Below are 20,948 nucleotides of genomic sequence, written 5' to 3'. Positions count from 1 at the left end.
TCTCTAAGGAGACATATGATATACATTGATTTGTCAAGTGCTCCTGTAGGCTTAAAGTGAATCCATTTGGCTTCACATGTCCAGTTATACGGTTGGTTTAAATTTACCAAGCTTAATGCAGTATTCTGATGGTTTTTGGCTATAAATTGGCTATAAATTGACTATACACTGCAAGCGGACACTAGTGTTGTCAAGATACTAAAACATCAAACTTGACTTCGGTATTAAGGAATAGAAAAAAACACGCTTTATTTAAACATTTTCAACATTAAATAATAGTACTTTTCTATTGTGTGGTCTTATACTTTTTCTGATACAGCTCAAGATCATTTTATATTATTTTTTTTTTAGTTTAAATTTTTTTATTTATTTTTATTTTTTTTTACTTCTATGGGGTATTAACTACTAACACACAACATATTTAAATCTCCATGTTGCCTTTTACTGTTTTGAAAATGCTATATTTGCCGAAAACAACTTATTAACATGTTTTATAAATTCTGTTTTTGTTTTTCACTCTGAGTCTCCTCTTCCTTTGCCCTTCATGCTAAGTCACCCTCCCTTCAGAGCGCTATCACAACATAATCAGCGTGCAGCCCGCTAATGAAACTACTGCACGTCACATCAAGTTTGTCAAGTTGTTGCGTACAGTTTTGTATTATGTTTTTTTATATTTATGGAGAATTGCCGTGTGGGAGCGTGGATTATGTAGGATTATGGGCTGAGTATAAAACTGAATCTTACTGCTAACCGTAAGGGTTTAAATAGGGCCCAGGAGAGATCTTTAAAATACTCAAACATGCATGGATGACATCTAAAACCTCTTCAGGTCTGTTTTTGATGAGGGAACAACGTTATAACACGGTCGAAAGCTCTAGAAATCAATTTGGCTTGTTTTTGCTACCCAGTATATGGCAGGTAACTTATCCAACTCTGTGAAGACAAGCAGTAAGCAGCAAGTTAAAGGTCAGATCTGTGGAGAGGCGGGCCTGCTGACAGAATACCAACCCCATAATTCTCTCTTATCCATTTAGAAACTATTATTTGTACGTCTCATATTTGTGTTTCTTGTTTGGGAAAGATAATATTACATTTGCAGATCTAAATGACTTATTGCCAGTGGATTGTAGGTATATATAACTGAAAATTGCTGGGAGAAAAGATATATTACACATTTTCTTCCCTGGGTCAATTGGATGTCACAGAAAAATAAAGTTGAAATTGTTGGCGAGCTGAAGAAAAAGCCAAGTTAGAAATGTAATGACTTGACAAGTGAGTCAGACCATTTCCCAAAGTGCTGCTCTCTCTGGTCCAGTTTTGTAACGGTCAGAGAGAAGTGAAGTCATTATGGTTTGATGGATCAGCCGGCAAAATGCTCCAGTCTAAGATTAGGTATTGAGAGACTGGTGCTGCCTTGAGAACGAGATGGTTTTTAAATATAATGTCACATCATAAGGACAGGGAGTGTCAGCCCAAAACAAAGGGAAAGTACACCGCATTTTGTAATTTGGAAATGTCAGGAATGGCGATACTAGATTTCAGTCTGGGAATGTCAGGATCAATACTATGCCATTACAATTTATATTTGAGCATCTCTAAATGTGTGGTAAAATATGTATTATATCTGTAGATAAAAAATAAACACAATCACGGCCATCTGCCGTGGATAAGAGGAGCCAGGACCAGACACTCGGTGCCAGATCGTCTGCGTGTCAAACATTCCTGCTCTTTGGACTGTCCCAGCTCCTCTGCCTCTGGCTCTGTTCCTGACCCCGTGTTCCTGCTCCGGTATTGTCTGTTTTGCCTCCACCATCTTGTCTCGTCCTGGCCCCCGGCTTGCACCCCGCTTACCGCTCTGGTTCCTGCTCCCTGCTTCCGTTGTCTCTGGTTCCGTCCCTGTTCCTGTCTCCCACTCCGGTACTGGTTGCTCCCTGTTCCTGTCCCTGCTCTCCGCGACGCATTTCTGGACTCTGGCTCGCACCCGGCTCCTCGCCGCTGTTATTTCACAGACTGTAAATAAACAATGTAAACTTGCCCCGAGTTCTGCACCTGTTTGGTCCCACCCGCACCAGCTTACGACAATATGTAAATAAATAAAACTATTGTGGATACTTTTGTCAAACCCTAAAGACTTGCCTTTATCAAAATTATCAAAAAGTCTTTGTCACAAAATCTGCAATTAAATCAATGAGGGGTTTTTTTGTTTGTTTTTTTTCTTAACAATATCAGTCACATATAGCAGAGTGGTTATCATTTGCCAAAGTTCCCCTTGACTTTTCATATTTTGTGATATTCTGAGGTTAACCCCATTGTAATCACATTACATTCCACTTCACTTTTGCACAACAAGATGGACTCTCGTGTTATTTTTGACTTCACAAACCCACAAGCGTCCATCTTGGCGTGCCGTTGCTGTTGTGATAAGCCCAATATGTGGTTGGTGGACCAATCACAGAGCAGCACTGAGGTTCGTGTACAAGTCAAAGGCGAAACGCTCAATAGAATCAAAACAAACCTCGACACCAACAGATGTACTTCAACCTATTGTAGCATGAATACGACTATATTGTTTGTGAAAAACTCGCAGGAGGTAAGTGCTTTGAGTATTTTTGGACGGGGAAGATGCCTGTGGTTTTCTCTCAACTGGATGTAACCAAAGATTTTTCGTCAACTGTTCAGATTCAAATAATGGCCATGATGTTCTGCGTTTTCCAGTCGTTTTCAGTGAGAGCCATTCCAGATTGATATTGTGTTGAACTCAATTCAGAGTGACACACATCTGACCTGAGCCAGATCAGCCTGCACTGCCCTCCTTTCATAATTTACAATGTTTTTATCTTTTCTTTACACAGCTGAGAAACTGATAATACATTTCCCATACTACTCTTCACACCACTCCCTTCCTTTGTCTCCTTTATTACTAAAAAGCATAGGCCTGCCTGCTGCTAGCTCCTGACATCATTAGGTATCCATCAGGCGTAGTTAGAATCTCAAGCGTGTCAGAAATACCAGTAGTACTTGTAATGCCGGGCGCGCTCCTGTACGATCCCATATTTGTCAGTGTCTCTGAATGTAGCCTGAATCACAAAGCGAATCCCATAGAAATCAGAGCCCATACAGATCACTCTGCTCATTGAATTGTTGTTAGCTAACAGACCACAGCTACACTGCGCTGGTGCTGACAGATTAGAATTTTGTAGTTTATTGGCTGTGACATGGGCCAGCTGTTAAAGGGACTGACTCTCCTCGCTTTGCTCATTGGATCTTTGGAATGATGAAGTCGCACTGGTGTGACTGTACAAGCCTGCCTCTGAAAATGTTTGCTCAAGATAATTCATGGTGCAGTTCTACCATGGCAAAGGAAAATAAAATCTCATTTGAATATTTGGACAGGCAGTGGCTTAGCAGTAGGTAGAGATAATTTGCCTATTAATTCGATGCCTGAAACTGGTTTTGGATACTGTCATTGTTTCCTTCGACACTTGAAAGACGCAACTATGATTTATGGCCACTTTGTGAATTCATAAATGTATTTACATGCCTAGGATACTTCTGTCTAATTTTTTAGTCTAAACATGGCTTACTTTTTGGTTAATTGTTGTGTGAATAGGTAAATTTTACAAAAACTATTTATTGATTTCCTCAAAGTACTTAAAGTATTTCCTGGTGGGTGTCTTCCACTTGCTCATCTCCATAGAACTGGAGATATTTCTAGCATTAATAAGTGTTTTTATTGCTCAAAATGCCTTAAAAATTGTGCATTCTTACTCTGAGTGGGAATGCAGTTCCACAGATCTGACATGTACCTTGGCCCGGAGGCACCACCTGTTTGTCCCATAGACTGTATAAAGAAGTGGACTAAGTGAGTGTGACGTCACCCATAGCGTTCAGCTCCAGTGAACTTCCAACCCTGAGTATCATAGCAACCAAAGAGCCAATCCAGAGCGAGACCAATTCAGAAGGTAACACCCCTCCCTGCTCACACCACTGGTTTAGCATGGAGCTGACACTTAGCAACGCTCTCAATCAAACCTGTTGCTAACGCTAGTGGGAGCAACCTCTGGGAAAGAAGGCACCTGATTCATCTCTTATTGATTTTCATTTCTTGATTTACAGACACAATAACAAAATAAAAACCCCAGGATCATGTAGAATGGGTTAACATGAACTTTTTAAGACCAAAATGACAAGGCTCACTGCGGCAGAGAGAGGGATGACAAGTTTTCATTGTAAAGAGTAGTTGCCAGAAGTGCGCCCATGATCACTTTCTATTTGGAACGCAGCAGGTAGCAGGTTAGCTATGTCCATTTATATATACAGTCTATGTCCACATGCAGACAGATATGTTTATTTCTAAAAACAGAATATTTACAGATGTGTATTAAGTAAGTGTATTATGAAACTTAAGTAAGTGTATTATGAAACTCAGAAATTCTGTTTGACATTTTGATTCAATAATGCAGCTGTTTTTGGTTTAAAAAGTTGTTTCCGAGTCTGTATAGTTCAGTCAGCGATTCCATTGATCAAAACACAAGTGTGATTATGTTTTATAGTCGACTAGTTATGCCTTAAAGCAATATCTCCATGAGAAAAAGCCAGAAACAATGCACCTTTAATGCCATCACTAAGTCTTTCCCAATACACATACAAACGTATGCCATTTTCAAACATGGCAACTGCTGCAATATATGAGGCCGGTCTATCTCTCTAAATCTGATCACTCTCTCCCTCAGTCTGTGCTTTGCCTATCTGCACATCTGGATACACAGCAGTAGATTCGATGCTATTGGAGCTCCATATACCTGACAGACTGCCTTTGACATTAGCTCGAAGCCTATCTTTTGCCATAAACACCACTCCGCAGAACGAAATGACCATCATCACCACAACGACAGCTATCCAATCCACAGCCCTCCCATTTGATCATATGCAACCAAATCTTCACCAAGGTCATGTTATTGCTATGGTGAGGGTGCAGGGAGGAGGGGGACGGCAATCGGTGTGTATTACCTTACATTATATTACGCTCTGTTCATTTTCTGCATGGCTGTTTGTGCAAAGTCAAGATCGCTTTACAAATCCTCATGGTACTTGAAGAATGAAAAGACATGGCACCAAGTCAACAGAGCATGCCAAGAAAAGACAGTTTTCGAGCTAGAGCAATTTGAGGCAGTATAACCACATATCAAAACTGAGAGCGTTGCCAAATTTGTATATATATATTTAAAAAAAAATCCCTGGAGAATTCACTTTGGGTTGGGTGTTCGACATGTTGCAAGGCTGGCTTTCCACCCCGAAACAGCAGGGGGAGACAACAGATGCTTCAAACACCCTGAAAAGTTGCATTTAACTATCATTGGGACTTATAATGACGTTACTTAACTCTGCTTTATATCAGTAAAAAGGAATCTGATGTTGAGAGTAATAGTATAGTGATACACGAAATATCTGAAAGTTTTTGGACTGTACCATTATTCAGTATCACAGCTACACATTTACCATTGATCCTAACCTTCACATCTTTGGGGTTGTATAATGGTACCACTTTTTTCTGTGTTAAACTTTGTAACAGCTTTTATGTGGATAATTAGAGATATTACTGCATAAATAACTACACTATTAGCCTTTAAAGGACCTATACCTGATTTTTTCAATTTTGTTCCATGTAGGCTTATTCGAGTAACCCTCAGATCAGTGGACAAATGCTCGACCTACTGAGCTACTGTCGCCCTCAAAGCGTTTTATTATCCGATAATCACAAAGTGCACGTTTAGCATGCTAGTTGGTCTTAGCTTTACCATGGCAGGTCTGTGTAATCCCTCAGTTGTCCAGGTCTGATCCATAGTAAAAGTCAAAATTAAATCTGTCTCTACAACATCTAACACACTGTCTTTAACTGTGACAAAACATCGAATTCTGACCTACTCTCAGTTTCACTTTTCATCTATGGACAGTTTAAAGTATTGTGACATCATAGATAAACCATGCAGTCAAATTACTGCTGTGTGTTCAAAATGTATATGTCATTTTAAGCATCTTTTCCACTGGAATCAACATCACCCTTATATGGGCTACACTTGACCCACTTACACCTAGCCTTCACACGTTCTCACTACACATTTGCACCTGGCAACATGTCTTCTACCCCCGAGCTGTTACAAAACCTGACGACAACAAATATATTTATGTAGCAGAGATTTTTCTCATGATAACTATAAATCTACTGCCTACTAAATGCCATAACAGACAAATGCACTCTGTAATTTGGGTCTCGCTATGACAACCCCTTTTTTATAGTGGAAAACCCCCCGTCCTGTGTATAGTGCTCGGTAGATAAGTCGTGTTAAGGGAGTGCTGGTCGTCTATTGATCTTTTTTGATTGACAGGCCGCTACAGGAGAAGCTTGAAGTGTTAAACCAACAACCAATAGGTCAGTGTCAATCATCTGTCATGTTTACACAATACTTTTCTCACCATTTTTTTTTTTTTTATCTGAACTTATTATTGTTCCCACACAAATTTATAAAAAAGGCCACTGGTAAAAGCATACTGTGTAACTTTTCTGGATAGGGAACACCGCATGCTTGCTTGGAATGTATTGCAGTATATAGCAGTTTATAGGTCAGATCTTTGGAGAGAATTCATGTTGTAATTCTAATAAAAGCACCTGTAATTGAATCAATAGAAGACAAGAGTTTATGGTCATACTATGGAACGTTCTAGGCAAAGTATTATTATCTCCATGGAGACAAGAAACGTTACATGTTGTACCTTTTAAGTGCATATTAACGCTGTATGTTGTAGGAGTGAAGACGTTTCGCTGCTCATCCAAGCCACTTCTTCAGTTCTGGTCAGATTATTGATGGACACTGCCTTATATCTGTCTGAAGGGAGGGGCTAACTAAACTGAAACTGTAATCAGCTATTGTCTCCAAATTCAGTCTTAACGGCCTGCATTCAACCTTTAATGGCCTTACTGGCTCATCTTATTGTTCTTCTTTGTTCCATTTGTTTGCTTTGGGTCTGAGGATAGGGTTATAGATGGGGGAGAGATTGTGTTTCAGGCTCCCATTCCTGTTTAAGGAAGGATTGTCTTTCCTAACAAAAATAGCTTCTTTAACTCTCCGCTCAAACCATTTATTTTCTAAGATCTGAACTTCAGGCTTAGAGGCTTTGAGATGGAGATGTACGGCAGACTGGGGTCCAGAGGAGCTCTTGCGACTCTCTTATGGAGTGGCTGTTTAGTTTCAATGTAGGTAGCTCCTCCCTTCAGACAGATATAAGGCAGTGTCCATCAGTAATCTGACCAGAACTGAAGAAGCGTCTTGGATGAGCAGCAAAACGTCTTCACTCCACTTTTTGTCCAGTTGACAGATTTAACTTCGGCTTTTACCATTTTAAGACAGGAAAAATCGCATACTGTTTTTTGTCTTTGTAATTTGAAGAGAATTACGTGTATATATTTTTGAAGTTTTTTGAAACCCTACACCATACCGCCCATGCTAACAATAGCTCAAAATTCTGTTCATTTCTTCCCTCTCATTTCTCCCTCCATTGAAAGCATGAGTACATCTTGATAGCAGTGACCCCATTGTAAAGGTGAACACTGAATATTAGGTTTCATATAAAGCAGGCTAGGACCACCGCCTGCCTCGCTTAGCCCCAGTGCATGATGGGAATAATCTGACTCCTGCTATAGTGATTACTTTATCATCGTGATTATTGCGGTCACAGCAAAAACAGAGTGAATGGCAAAATGATTGTTGAGTTATTGATTGACCACCGGCTTTAATGATATCGTTAGCCACATGCGATAATTTATGTACATTAAAAGAAATACTGTCTATCTTTAGCTTAATCATAAAGCTAATTCAAGACTTTTTTTTTTTTTTTTTTTTCAAATTTATGTTGAAAATTGTTATGGGATCCCAAGCATAGAACCATTTTACCCATTGAATTATGCAAACCAAATAAAATGTATTTGTAATCTGTGATAAATACTAAATAAATAATAAATAAGATAAAACACATTCACAGTCACACACCAATATACGCAGTGTACTGGAGGCGAGGTAGGTCAAGTGTCTTGCCCAAGGACACAACAACCGCCAACGTGTGAGCCAGTAGATTGGATGTTTATGTTGAGAGCAGAATTCGAACCGCCAACGTTCTGGAAATTTCAGTGTTGTAACAGCTAAGTACAAGAACAGCAACAGGATGCTAAAAATATTCCAGATAAATAGGGATTCAAATCGGCCTGAAAAACAAAACCAGTAGAATGAAAGCGATCTTCTCAAAAAAAAAAAAAATAAATAAAATTCAAAAACTTGCAAAACATGTTATGACTCTGGATGAATCTAGAAATGTGATCCAAAAAACCCCAACAATTTAACGTTTTAATTTTCCAGTGTAACAGTTATTCTATCTCCCCGTCAGTCAAGATATTTCACCTCTCAACTCTCTGGGATGAATTTGGGATGAAACTCAAAAACTTAAGTCCATATTTCTACTTTTTTAAGCCTTGTGCTCTAAATTTCTTACATTTTCTGAGCCGACTGTCACATAAATCCTACTTGAAAGAAGCTGTAGATATGACGACATCACAGTACATCACAGCCTTAGCCCACCTATGTCTTACCCGCCATTTCTGACAAACGGCGTCTTTTGCTCTGTTTACCCGTCCATGTGTGACTCTATGCATGTTCTGAGTAATGGGCTTTGTGCATGCTCTCTTCTGTTGCCATCGGCAGCGGGGTGTCTCCATGGTAACGGCAGGTCGATCCGGACCGAGCGAGGAGCTGGAGAGAGCGAGAGAGAGAGAGAGTGGGGGGGACTTGAAAGGCGCCTTCGTTAAAGCGTTGCTCTCATCTACTAGCTTTAACAGTGCACTGCCTCAGCCACACGGGAGACGAGTTCCGAAACCACACAGCCCCCAGGAAAGGGAAAATTCAGATGGGCCATGAACGTGTCACAATACTGCCACCTTTTGACCTGCTGTGAAAATGCGCCTGCAGCTGTTTGCATCACACTGTTGACTGCATAAATAGCCGTTTCTTTCACAATAGAATTTCAGGGGTTTTAAATTTATTTTTTGTGCAAAGAAGAATAGATTTGATACTTAGCGATTCTAATACCACGATGATAAAAAAAACGTAGGTTCCCTAGTGGTTCATGGGCGTCCAAGTCTATGTGGTATTGTACTTGTTCAGATACAGCTCAAGATCACTCTAAAGCTACTCAGGAAAGTGAATGTGATGTTTTAGTACCGATACCTGCTCAAATGACTATCTAGTTTCGATACTAGTTTTACCATCTGACTTTTGATACTTTTTGACAGCACATTAGACACATCTATTGGAGCATTTTTCTCTTAGCTCACACTATACACTGTTCAGAGGCTAAATAGTTTGGCTTGAATAAACGAACCATTTGATAAACGTTTTAATTGGACCAGTTCGAGCCAATTTGAAAACATTTTGAAAACTATAAACTATGATTAATGGAAACGTCCAACTTCATATCATTTTAGACAATTACATGACTTTTCCATGCAGCAGAAGTTTACTTATAGCACTATGCAAGATTTGGGGAGGGGGGAACATGCTGCCACTTGCTTGTCTCCATGGGGATTGGTCATTGGTTTGCTTTGAACGTTTCTCAGTATGGCATTAAACATATCTACCTAGCGCTTTATTCTTCTGTTTTGTATATTGTGATCCTGAGCCAGTGTGACTGTTTGATCATGTGTCTGTATTGTGTTAATGTGCCTTGATGCCAAACGTGAAAATTGCTGCAAAACAAATCTACCTATGGGAACAAATAAAGTCACCTGAACCTGAAATTCCACTAGGCTAAGTTACTGGTCAGATCTGTGGAGAGGCTCTCAGTAAGAATGCATTTTTTAAATTTATTTTTTTAATGCATTTTTAAGAGAAAAACGTTGCAGTTGGACAAATACAACATCAATAAGTAAAAAAAAAAAAAAAAAAGTTAAAATGAAGGATCTTTGAAGTGATACATTGAATCAACACATTACTCGAACTGTACATCACATATGTGGTAGTGGAGACAAGAAGTCCAAGAATTTGTATTATTATATTTATTATTTATTATATTGCTGTGTATTTCAGATCTCTATTATAGGGGTGAACAGATCCATCTTTTTCAGTTCTGATACTGATACTATGGCTGTAATTATCTGCCGATACCTGCTATCAACCGATACCAGTGCCGAGACTGACATTAGCTTAGATTAACATAACACAAAACCGATCCAAACGTGGTATGTAGCTGTTGTTCATCTCTTAAGGCCAACTTCAACCAGTATTTTTTTTTTAAATCTTTTTTAAATGCCCAGTCAGAATATAGACCCTACTCTGTTATGTGCAACTATAACATAAAGTCATAATCACCTTCCTATCATTTTAAGTTAAATACAAACAGAAATCCAAACACACAAAAAAAGAAGAGCAATGAATGAATATAAAACCTAGACATACATATCAAACCTATAATAAACCCGTTTTAATCGTATCTGCATCTGCGCTCTGACAATTACTGTTCATACATGTCCCTTAACTCAAATATCTGCCTGACAAAATAAATCTTTCTATTTTCTTCTGTGTACTGTGTTTCAATGTGTCACTGCAGCCCCCTAGTGGTCTCTGCAATACATATTTCAACACCACTTAAAAACAAGAAAGATTCATGCCTGGAGCGCAACAAAAAATACAAAAGCCCTTACAAAAATATTGAAAAAATGACTATTTGGATTTCAATGTGGACTTGAGTAACTATAATTTGCCTGCAGTTTCTATCTAATGCTGTTAAAGGCCCTGTACTCCTTTTTTCCTATGTATTTGTGCAAACCGTGTCTTGCCCCAGTATAGACATTATAAAGCATTTTGTGGTCCGTTAATCAGGAAATGTGTGTTAGCATGCTATTTGTTGTCAGCTTTACCATCACAGACTCATTACTGAATAATTAGGATGCTTAAAATGCATAAAGTAAGTGAGGAATAGCTTTGGACCACTGCAAACTGTTTAAAATGAACTACTTCTGTTTTTCATATTTTTAATACAGTAATAATCAGGTACAGCGCCTTTTAAGTGCATTTTGGCTGCGATTGTATTAACCTAACTGTAGGCATTTGTCAGAGGGTCAATTTGCCAATTTACACATTTTAATTTCTCCTCCAGTGGCCATTTTGTGCCAAATCTACAAGAGCTCACTGAATATGCATGCCCCTCTCACAGTGAAGGCCTATGGGATCTAGATGACCTTCTTGTTAGGTCGGACTGGAAGTTGGAGGCTATCTCGCCATCTTTAATACATATTCAAGTAGCTCTTAGCGGGGTGGTGAAGAAATGGGAACAAGGCCAAGCCACGGCAGCACTTTTTTTCTTTCCTTCCTTCTTTTTCTCCTGCTTTGGGCAATCCTCACAGTGGTGGTTAAACATGCATTGACCAGGTCTTTTCTTCTCAGTGGTTCCAGACTCTCAGTGATCAAACCTCTCAGCAGGCGTGAAAGATAACAGCTTATGTGTTGGCAATCCCACGATACTCTTTGGTGATGGTCAAAAGGTGTAGAGTTCACTACAATTTAAAGAAGCACTATGTACGTTTTCGGCTATTGGATCTACCACCTGCTCATCTGTCATGAAGATGTTATTGCTTTGACTGAAATTTACATAGTTTGATATTCGTTCTGGTGCAATGTCCCTTTTCACATGAATAAATAAATCATGTTCCACAGTATAGTATTAGCTCATCTATCTCGGCTTTATTGAAAGGAACTGTGTGTAGCCCGCACTCTTCTGTTTTTAGTGTCTTAACCTGCAGATAGAGGGCACATACACGTTTTTCTTTCATTTCCTTCATTCTCAGTATAAAGGCAGGTCATGTCTCGTGTGAAAGCTCATAAGAGGCTACACTAGCACTGATTTATGATTGGTTGCAGGTGCTGGGTTTTAGGTAGTGACCATTCAGATCAGAGAGAGCTCTTTTAGGTTTAAACCAACTGGATTAAACCTAAAAGGACAAACTGGCAACCCAAATGAGACGCTCATATGATGTAATGAGAACTAAAACACCAATGGTTGTCTTGAGTTATTCTTATCTCTAAAAGTTATATTTGAGCTGAACATGTTTAGGAAAAAGATCAAAACTATCTTTCATATAATTCTTCTTTTTTATGTTTTTATTGTTTGGTGTCTCCTGCTTTTCTCATTAAAGGTACATTTAATGCCACACTGTGTAACATTCCAGGCACAGCAATAACATCTCCATAAACAGCAGGTGGTGCATCATCCACCTGTAAAGTTACTTAACGCACCTGTAAATCATAAGCGTCACCAAAAACGACAAAGACTATTGTTAGGAGCTTAAATCAAACCATTTTAACTATAGGGCTTTTAATAAAAAACGTTTGTGTTGCTTTCTTCTCCAAACTGAAATCAGGCATCTCATCACAATGTAAAAATATTCCCGCGGCCAGGGAGTTTTTGATTTGTAGCTACCTCCATTGCACAAACATCCATTTCAAAGCTGCTTCCTCAGTGAAAACAATGACATCCGGAGAAGCTATGAGCCGATGATTGGGCTTGAAAAGATGGTGGGTCGACATAACATTACAAATTGCTGGCATAATTCTTGTTTGTTATGACTTGTGGGTCTGAGTACAGCACATTTTGTGTTTTTGGTATTATCTAAAAACTTAAAGCAAAAGGATGAATATTAAAGGGAATATAGGCCTGTGTCTGTGCTAGTTTAACCTAGGCACATCTGTAAAGTTGAAATAACTCTACGATATCTATGTTTTTGTATGCATTCGTATGGAATAAATGTCAGTAATCTACCTGTTTTTACAACTTTATTCTGGAAATGTCGGACTGAAACAAGACAAGAACATTTAAATTTATCATGTCATCAATGTTTTCAGTTTGATTTTAACAGAATGCACCAAACACCATTGTTTCGTACCACATTGACGCAATTAGCGATCAGAATTACATCCACATGATCAGATTTCTCATGATTTATTTTAATCCGTTGACACTATATTCTTTCTCCATCCAAACTTTACAAACTTTGCACCAAAAACAGCCAAACCTTTCCAAAGAGGCTCCATGCTGGTCCTCAGTTGACAGCAGGGTTAGGTCTTTACCTCAGGTTGTTTTATATGTTTTACTTTTTAATTGTAGAAAAAAACAATAGCTGGATTAGTTGGAGTATGATCCATGGTGAATTAATATTACTAATTTAGTTGGTATCTGGACTTAAAATGGGCCATAGAGACATTTTGAATCACTATTAGCTCCAGTGAACAGATGAAACAACAGTTTACAGACATGAGCATTCACAGAAGACTAGAATCACATGAGGAGCTTTGAGTTTGCAGAATAACTTTAGTATTTTTACAGATATTAAACATGGGTGATCCAGTCAATTATAATACTGCAAACACAGATGCCGTTTGTAGTATTATAATTGACCTAATCCTGTGTGAATATGGCTTTAGATTGTATAAATTTACTTTGTTATGAAAAACATTATTTGTCTCACAGAGAGCTCAAATTAGATTGCGTCCCCCAATGGCAACCTCATGGAGTGACACATTTTGAAATAGCAAATTTAGGAGTTTTCAACATGCTTTGTTCATACATACCACACCAAAATTTGTGACTAAACTGGGACTAAACCTAGAATCTGAACTAGACCTGGACCAAAGCAAGTCTACATCAGGACTAAACCAGGACAATGCAAGAACGCAGCCCACGAAATTAAGAAATTGACCTAGATAAGTGCTTGGTAATATAAGAATTGTATTGTGTAAGTTGAAATAGCACAACATACCCCCTTTTAGGTTCAGAAGTTAAGAGGTAGCATTGTACTGCATGTAATTTCCAATACAGTTAAAGGTTCATATATGTCACTTTTCTGGTAGGATAATGCCACCTGGGTGTCTCAATGGAGATAGTATCGCTGCTTTGCCTGGAATGTTCCACCAAATGGTGTTAAACTGGTCTATCTTGCATTTATTTCGTTAAGAGCATATTTACAGCTGTTAGCGACATTAAAAAACACACATTCTTACTGTGAGTGGCGTCATCTTTCCACAGATCTGACCTCGAACTTGTTCCGCTTGTCTGGATAAAGATAGACAAATGTAATGCAAAGTAATTACTGTACATCTCCACAGACACAAGCAGATGACTGACCTTCTACTCAAAATGTTCCAGTAAACTTTTCTGTTTCTTTAACCTATTATATATAGTCATTATTATACTCGTGTAACTTATCTATTGCCCTACCGCCATTGCAGTCCTATCATATTCTATCATAATATGTTTTGATTGTAAAGACTCGTGTTAGCCAAGTGTAACATTACATCTCCAGACGCCATCATGTTTCTGCAAAATAATACTTCTAATGGAGGTCAATCAATGAAGCCCGATCAGCCATTTTCCTAGTCACATCACAGCCGCCACGGGGAACTGCACTCTCAAAATTCAATAATAAGACTATAAGTTTGTATATTACTTTTTTCCTTTCCTCCATTTCAACATATAACTTGCGGCACTTCTATTGTTTATAATTTGAAAGGCATTGTGGGTAAAATGAGCTATCAGATTGAGATAATAGCTAGCAAATGGAAGGCTTGATTAAATGCTATGACTTTGATGTGTTTCCCTTGATTGGTGAAAGCGTATGTCTTGATTAGGGAAGCGTTGCCAGATTTTGTAAAAAACAAAAAAAAAAGCACATTTCAAGTTGGACATATTCTGCTGAGCTCCATCTGTCATGTAAAAGTGACAGTTGTTACGTATGCTAAGTTGGATGGCTTGAACATGGAATAAATCATTAAATGTGAAGAATAAAAATTGTCCTACTTCCAGTACAAGTTGGAATTCATATCTTGTAATCTATTGATCGGCTTAGGTAATGTCACATGAGAACTCGATCAATCTTTGGTTGTTTTTCAATGCTAGTGTCTCAACAGTAAAGCAGAAGAAAATGTTGATACTGAAAGATTTGCAATGGATCAAAAACAAAACAGTTAATATTGGTGAGGGGCAGTTTGGGGCTGAGTGATATGGCAATAAAAAGATGTCACAGAGATAATAAGAATGATTCCTGTGACACCTTTTGGTCATATTGTGATTGACTATTTCTTTATTCAATGTGGCTCTATGCACAAACACTAATGTTTTTTTCCCTCATTCCCTAAAAATTGTAATTTTTTATTTGATTTCATTTTGTTTTAGATTTTTTATTTTATGCCATTTAGCACAAAAAATAATAAAATTTCTTCCTCCAAACTCTGAACTCTCCATTAAAGACCCAAGCTGACCACTGACAATTAGAAATGACTGAATCTCTACCTTGATTTGAATTAAATTATTACTCATGCCTAATTGCAGTGGTGGAATGTAACAAAGTAAAAGTAGTACTGTACTTAAGTATACATTTGAGGTATCTGTACTTTCCATAAATATATTTTAAAGTGGATACTTTTTACTTTTGAGACATTTGAGAGGAGGTATCTGTACTTTCTACTCCATGACAAAATCACTACATTTGAAGCTTTATTAGATCTCAGAATCTGCACAAAATACTTTTACTTTACTTTTAATCTTTAAGTACATTTTTAAAGAGGCATTTGAATATTTTTACTTCAGTAGATTTTTTCATGTGATACTTTTACTGGAGTTTTTCTTTGCTCTGGTATCTGAACTTATACTTAAGTGACAGAATTGAGTACTTCATCCACCACTACCTAATTGTTACTAAATAAAATGTCTTTGGCATGGATATCCGACCTTGCGCCATTTCAACATTCTATATCTCTTCCCATTCTACCTTTTACTCACACATTTTATTCATAACTGCATTCGTGAGGGCATCTTGTACGATCAGTGTCATCAGCAGAAACCTCATATAGCCTGGTTTTCCGTTGGCTGACATAGTGTCCCATCCCCTGCCACTGCGTCAAAGCCCTGGCTCTTTTTTCCTGTAAATGCTGAAACTCTGCCCCAGGACGGTGACCTGTAGCTGGGCCCGGTGGGGGTATTGGGTATCCTATGTGCTCCTTCTGCCCTCACCTACCCCTCTTTCTCCTCCCACATCAAGACTCGTTATCTCTCTTCTTCTTAGTCTCAAGGAAGGACGATCAAACCCCCAGACCAAAGACTTGACACTCTGAGAATTGCATTGCTGAGTGGACCATATTAATCTGCATTGCGAAATAGATAGTGTGAGTTGGCTAATTTTACTTTGGAATTTTGATAGCATCTGCATAGCATTTCGTTGGACTTGGGAAAGAGCTTTGAGCACATATTTTGACATTTTTTTTACAAAGATTTCATATGATTGGAGACTCTTTTTCGTAGTTTTAGTAGTAAAAGTTATGTCAACATTACTCTCCTGCTATAGCTAACTTCACCTTGCTTTTTTAAGATAGTTCATTGGACAATAATTTGGCGTTTTCGTTTGTTTCCATCGATATTGGAACAGATTTTGACTAGCATCTTTTGACTTCTTCGACCTGATTCGTTAATCTTCCGACCTTCCATCATGCCTGTCCGTATCATGTGCACTATCTCCTTCACCTCTGACGACGAATCGGTTAGAGGCTACGGAAACGGAGATTTCGACGACCACTACAAACGAGTTACCAAGAGCGACGGCGGATCCCAAGAATACCTAGACCGGAGCAGCCAAGCAGAGGACTACGAAGAAGAGGAAGAAGAGATTGGCGAAGTTGACGATTTGGCTGCGTTCTTTGGCGGTTGTTCGCTACACGGTGCTAACCACATTTTCGTAGAGGATAAGAAGTTCGGGATTCGCCAAGGTTTATGGTCGGTGGTGTTCCTTTCGGCGCTTTCGATGTTTTTATTCCAAGTCGCAGATAGAGTTATTTACTATCTTCAGTATGATCATATTACAATGTTGGATGAAAGAGTGGCTAAGAATCTAACCTTCCCGGCAATAACTATGTGCAACTATAACTTCGTAAGGAAGTCGCAGATGAGTTACAGCGATCTGATTTTTATGGGGCCTCTTTTGGGGTTTGAAGAAGGCATGGCTCCAGGATTCCCCCTCGCCCCTGAGCCAGATAGACCCCCGGGGTCTAGGTTTAGCCTGGATGAGTTCTACAATCGTACCAGGCACACCATCGAAGACATGCTGCTAGAATGCAACTTCAGAGGAGAGGAGTGTGGTCCCGAGAACTTCAGAGAGGTAGGATGAAAAGTTTAATTCATTAATTCTAGTAAAGGCCCCATATTACGCTTTTTTCTGATCTGTTATAATGTTTCCTCATCAAAAACATACCTCTAGTTGTGTTTTGTTTCATTCACACTTGTTTAACACACAAACTCTTCAAATTTAGGCTGAGTTATTCTCTCAAACTGATGAGGTAACAACATTATCAAACAAACAAACATTATATAAACATGGTTTAAAGCTCGTAGAGTCCATTTTGCGTAATATAGGACCTTTAAGAACAAGTACTGCAACAATGTATAGTGTAATACATTGATTTCCAAAATATGGTGTCAAATCTTATTCCATTTTAGACTTGTTGTTCATCCACATGGGAAATTATTTGGACACAGTAGCTTACACATTACAATATAACAAATTAAGCAAAAAATATAAATAGTATTAAAATGCAAAACAAGACGCAGAAATAGTTAGAGGCTTGTGTCAAGTAAAGCACCATTTCAAAGCTTTTTCAAAATGTCTAAGTAGAACCTGTTTTATAAAGGTGCAGTGTTTAACTTTTCTAGTGGAGTCACCTTGTCTCCATGGAGATATTGCTTTGTCGATAATTTTCCATAGTTTGCCATTATACATCTATGTCCAATGAGACTAGCAGGTGGCTCCACCAGGTCAAGTTACAGGTCAGGTCTGTGGAAAGGCAAGCTTGTCCCAGTAAGAAGACATGATCGCCTTTCCACAAACCTTCCAGTGAAACCACCTTGTCTCCATGGTGATACTGCCTTGACAATAATTTGCCATAGTACGCTACCTCCATGGAGACAAACAGGTGGCTCCACCAGGTCAAGTTACAGGTCAGATCTGTGGAAAAGTGAGGTTGTTCCAGTAAGAGGAAAAGCTTGCCTTTCCACAGACCTTCTAGTGGAGCCACCTTGTCTCCATGGTGATATTTCTTTGTTGATAATTTCTCATAGTTTGCCATTATATGTCTATATCCATGGAGACTAGCAGGTGGCTCCACCAGGTCAAGTTACAGGTTAGGTCTGTGGAAAGGTGAGTCTGTCGCTAACTTCGGCACATTTACACATGTATTTTTTACTGGTGTTTATTAATGTGCATTGTCCCTTTTAAATAAATTTAAAAATAAATATTGGGACATTCCTGGTAAGAGAGACACTTTTTATGCAAACCAAAAGTACTAATAAAAAATTCTACAAACCATTTTACAACTGCAATTAGCCAGTTGAAATGGTTATGTTTCTACTTTTAAAATTGTGTTTTTGACCCAGTTGAACCACAAAGCATGTGCACTGTACTAAATATTAAGTAAATCAAATAGGTCTTGTTTCATGTGTTTTCTAACATTGTCAAACACTAGTATACTGGCGTTTTTAGAAGACGACTTTGATCTTTGCGACCTCAAAATCTTGCTGGTGTTTTGTTGTTGCCATGGATACGCTCATTATAAGACGCTGATAACAAAATTCTGTTCATGGGGAGCAGCGGAGTTCATTTTGTCTATTGTTATTTTAATGATGTTTTCCAAGCACAAAAGGTCCAAGTTGAGTGAACCCAAAATTTCGTAATTAATTTTGTTCAGACATGCAAACTTCTTGTCCTTGACTCAAAGTGCGTAATCCACAGACATTATAAAAACAAGGTATTAAAGCTATCTAAAATTTGCAGTCGCACTATAAAATGTGACAGATCTGGTTGAATGCGTTGGCTTATTCTGCTGTGTTGGAGGCAGTTGGATTGAAGTCATTATGGTTTGTTCCAGTCAGCATGTCCTTTTTAATGAAGCCCTTGTAAATAAAAGCGCATTAAGACAGGGTCCATTAGTGAGAGTGAAGGCGCTGGCCTAGCTGTTCTTCAAGGCCACATCCAGTTGTATTTTGAAATTCATAAGTCGAAACATCACAAAATGTAAAAGGTTAAGTTTTAGTTCACTTTTGAGACTTTGGGCCAGACTGGCACATACTTAAAGCTGCACAATGTGACTTTTTGGGGAGGTTTTATTTATTTGCTTGAAATATTCCGTAGTATTGCATTCAATTTATCTTTTACCTACACAAAACTGCATTGAAAGCGTGAATTCTTACTGTGGGTGGGGTCGCCTCTCCACAGAACTAAAGTTGTTTCATGGAGATAGATACGTGTAATGCCAAATTGTGGATCATTCAATGTAAAGAAATAACATCTCCATGGAGACCAGATGATTGCAGGTTTTCTGTCTTTGCATAATGTCATGTAAATTAGCATGATGTATTGAAATGTTAATCGTCTTTGTTAGCCTGATTTATTGCGTCATTTATTTTGTGAGTGTGTTAGTTTCTTATTTCTTCTGTTGCTGTGAGTCATTGGAATAATTTGCCAACAGAAAATCTAAGAAAGAAGTGGCTGATGTGTGTGTATGTGTGTGTGTGTGCATATGTGCCTAGGTCTTTGGCTTTGTGTTGTTTTTAGAATAGTATTTGAATAATGTGCCCTAGGTAAGATCCGTTTGAATTCATTTATTGTCAGTTTATCTTTATAAATTGAATCTGTTTTTTCAGTCCAGTGGTCCCTCGTTTATCGCGGGGGTTACGATCTAAAAGTAACCCACAAGAGGCGAAATCCGCAAAGTAGTCAGCTTTATTTTTTACAATTATTATATATATTTTGCAGCTGTAAAACCCCTCACCACACACTTTATACACTTTTCTCAGACAGACATTAACATTTTCCCACATTTCTCTCTTGTTTAAACACTCTCAAAGTTCAAACCTTCGTAGGCGCCTTTGTCGGTGCAGAGCGTTTCATCGACATTGTGGGTTTTGTCGGGAAGAAAATTGCAAACATACAGCACTTCAGAGTCACACTGCAATCCAACATTTATGTAAATTTGTCAAGCTGATTGCATTCTGTACTGTGCAGGAGACACGGCACGGAGGAGATTGATTGACAATGGTCTACAGTCCCTTAGCCAATCAGGACGCAGAACACAATGCGCGTTCATACCTTAAAAAATCTGTGAAAGAGTGAGGCTGCGAAAGGTGAACCACGTTATAGTGTATTTCCACCAGCCTGTTGTGGGACCGCAGGTGTAAGTTAGTATTCATGCTATAACCTGGCACCAGCATCTCTCCTATAACTTGTCTTGGCCTTGTACAAATAAAAGCATACCGTACCATGTATTGACTAGGAATCAATTATGAAACCTGATTTATGCAGATTTTGTTTTCTTTTTTGCTATTTCTGTGAATTTTTTTTAGGTAAATATTTCTAAAGTTGGCTCATTCTCCAGTTATTTTCATACAACATCATCACTATTTTTAATATCGAAACAAAAATGTCTAGACCTCCTCTCATCTTCGGTTATGCAATGAATTTTGATCAGTTTTGAATTCATTTCGCGACCCCTCTCTCCTCACTCGTGAATGGCCAAACCCAGGCTGCTGTTTACTATGGGCTGCTATGGGCTTGTATTGATTTGCTTGACCTTTGCTAGTCCTGGGTTGGCTCATGTTGAATACTAATGGATAGACAGTGTTACGTGAGCTGCAGTTACCTCACGCTCCTAATGCATCTGACTGACACCAAGCCCACCTGCGCTAACTTGATATCAAGATGTCAATCAATACTCATCCAATTGTTTTCCAACTACCGGCTTGTCAATATAAACTGGAGACTTGGCAGACAGGGTAACTCGAAATGGAAATACGAAACATTTTACACATGGTCG

General features: G+C 38.5%; 1 protein-coding gene across 2 annotated transcripts in view; it reads left to right on the top strand.

The window, feature by feature from the left end:
• Window positions 1-20,948, top strand: part of asic1b (acid-sensing (proton-gated) ion channel 1b) — a 369,979-nt gene that overhangs the window by 199,003 nt on the left and 150,028 nt on the right. The window contains exon 1 of one of the 2 annotated variants that reach the window (XM_033966984.2): window positions 16,577-17,242. The exons of the other annotated variant lie outside the window; for it this stretch is intronic. Within the exon in view, the coding sequence (XP_033822875.1) occupies window positions 16,577-17,242 (666 nt within the window). Of the gene's footprint in view, window positions 1-16,576; window positions 17,243-20,948 lie in introns of those variants that run through there. 2 annotated transcript variants of the gene reach the window in all.

This window comes from Periophthalmus magnuspinnatus, chromosome 5 (assembly GCF_009829125.3).
Source record: "Periophthalmus magnuspinnatus isolate fPerMag1 chromosome 5, fPerMag1.2.pri, whole genome shotgun sequence".
Taxonomy (NCBI): Eukaryota; Metazoa; Chordata; class Actinopteri; order Gobiiformes; family Gobiidae; genus Periophthalmus; species Periophthalmus magnuspinnatus.
This window is presented reverse-complemented; position numbering and strand designations above follow the sequence as displayed.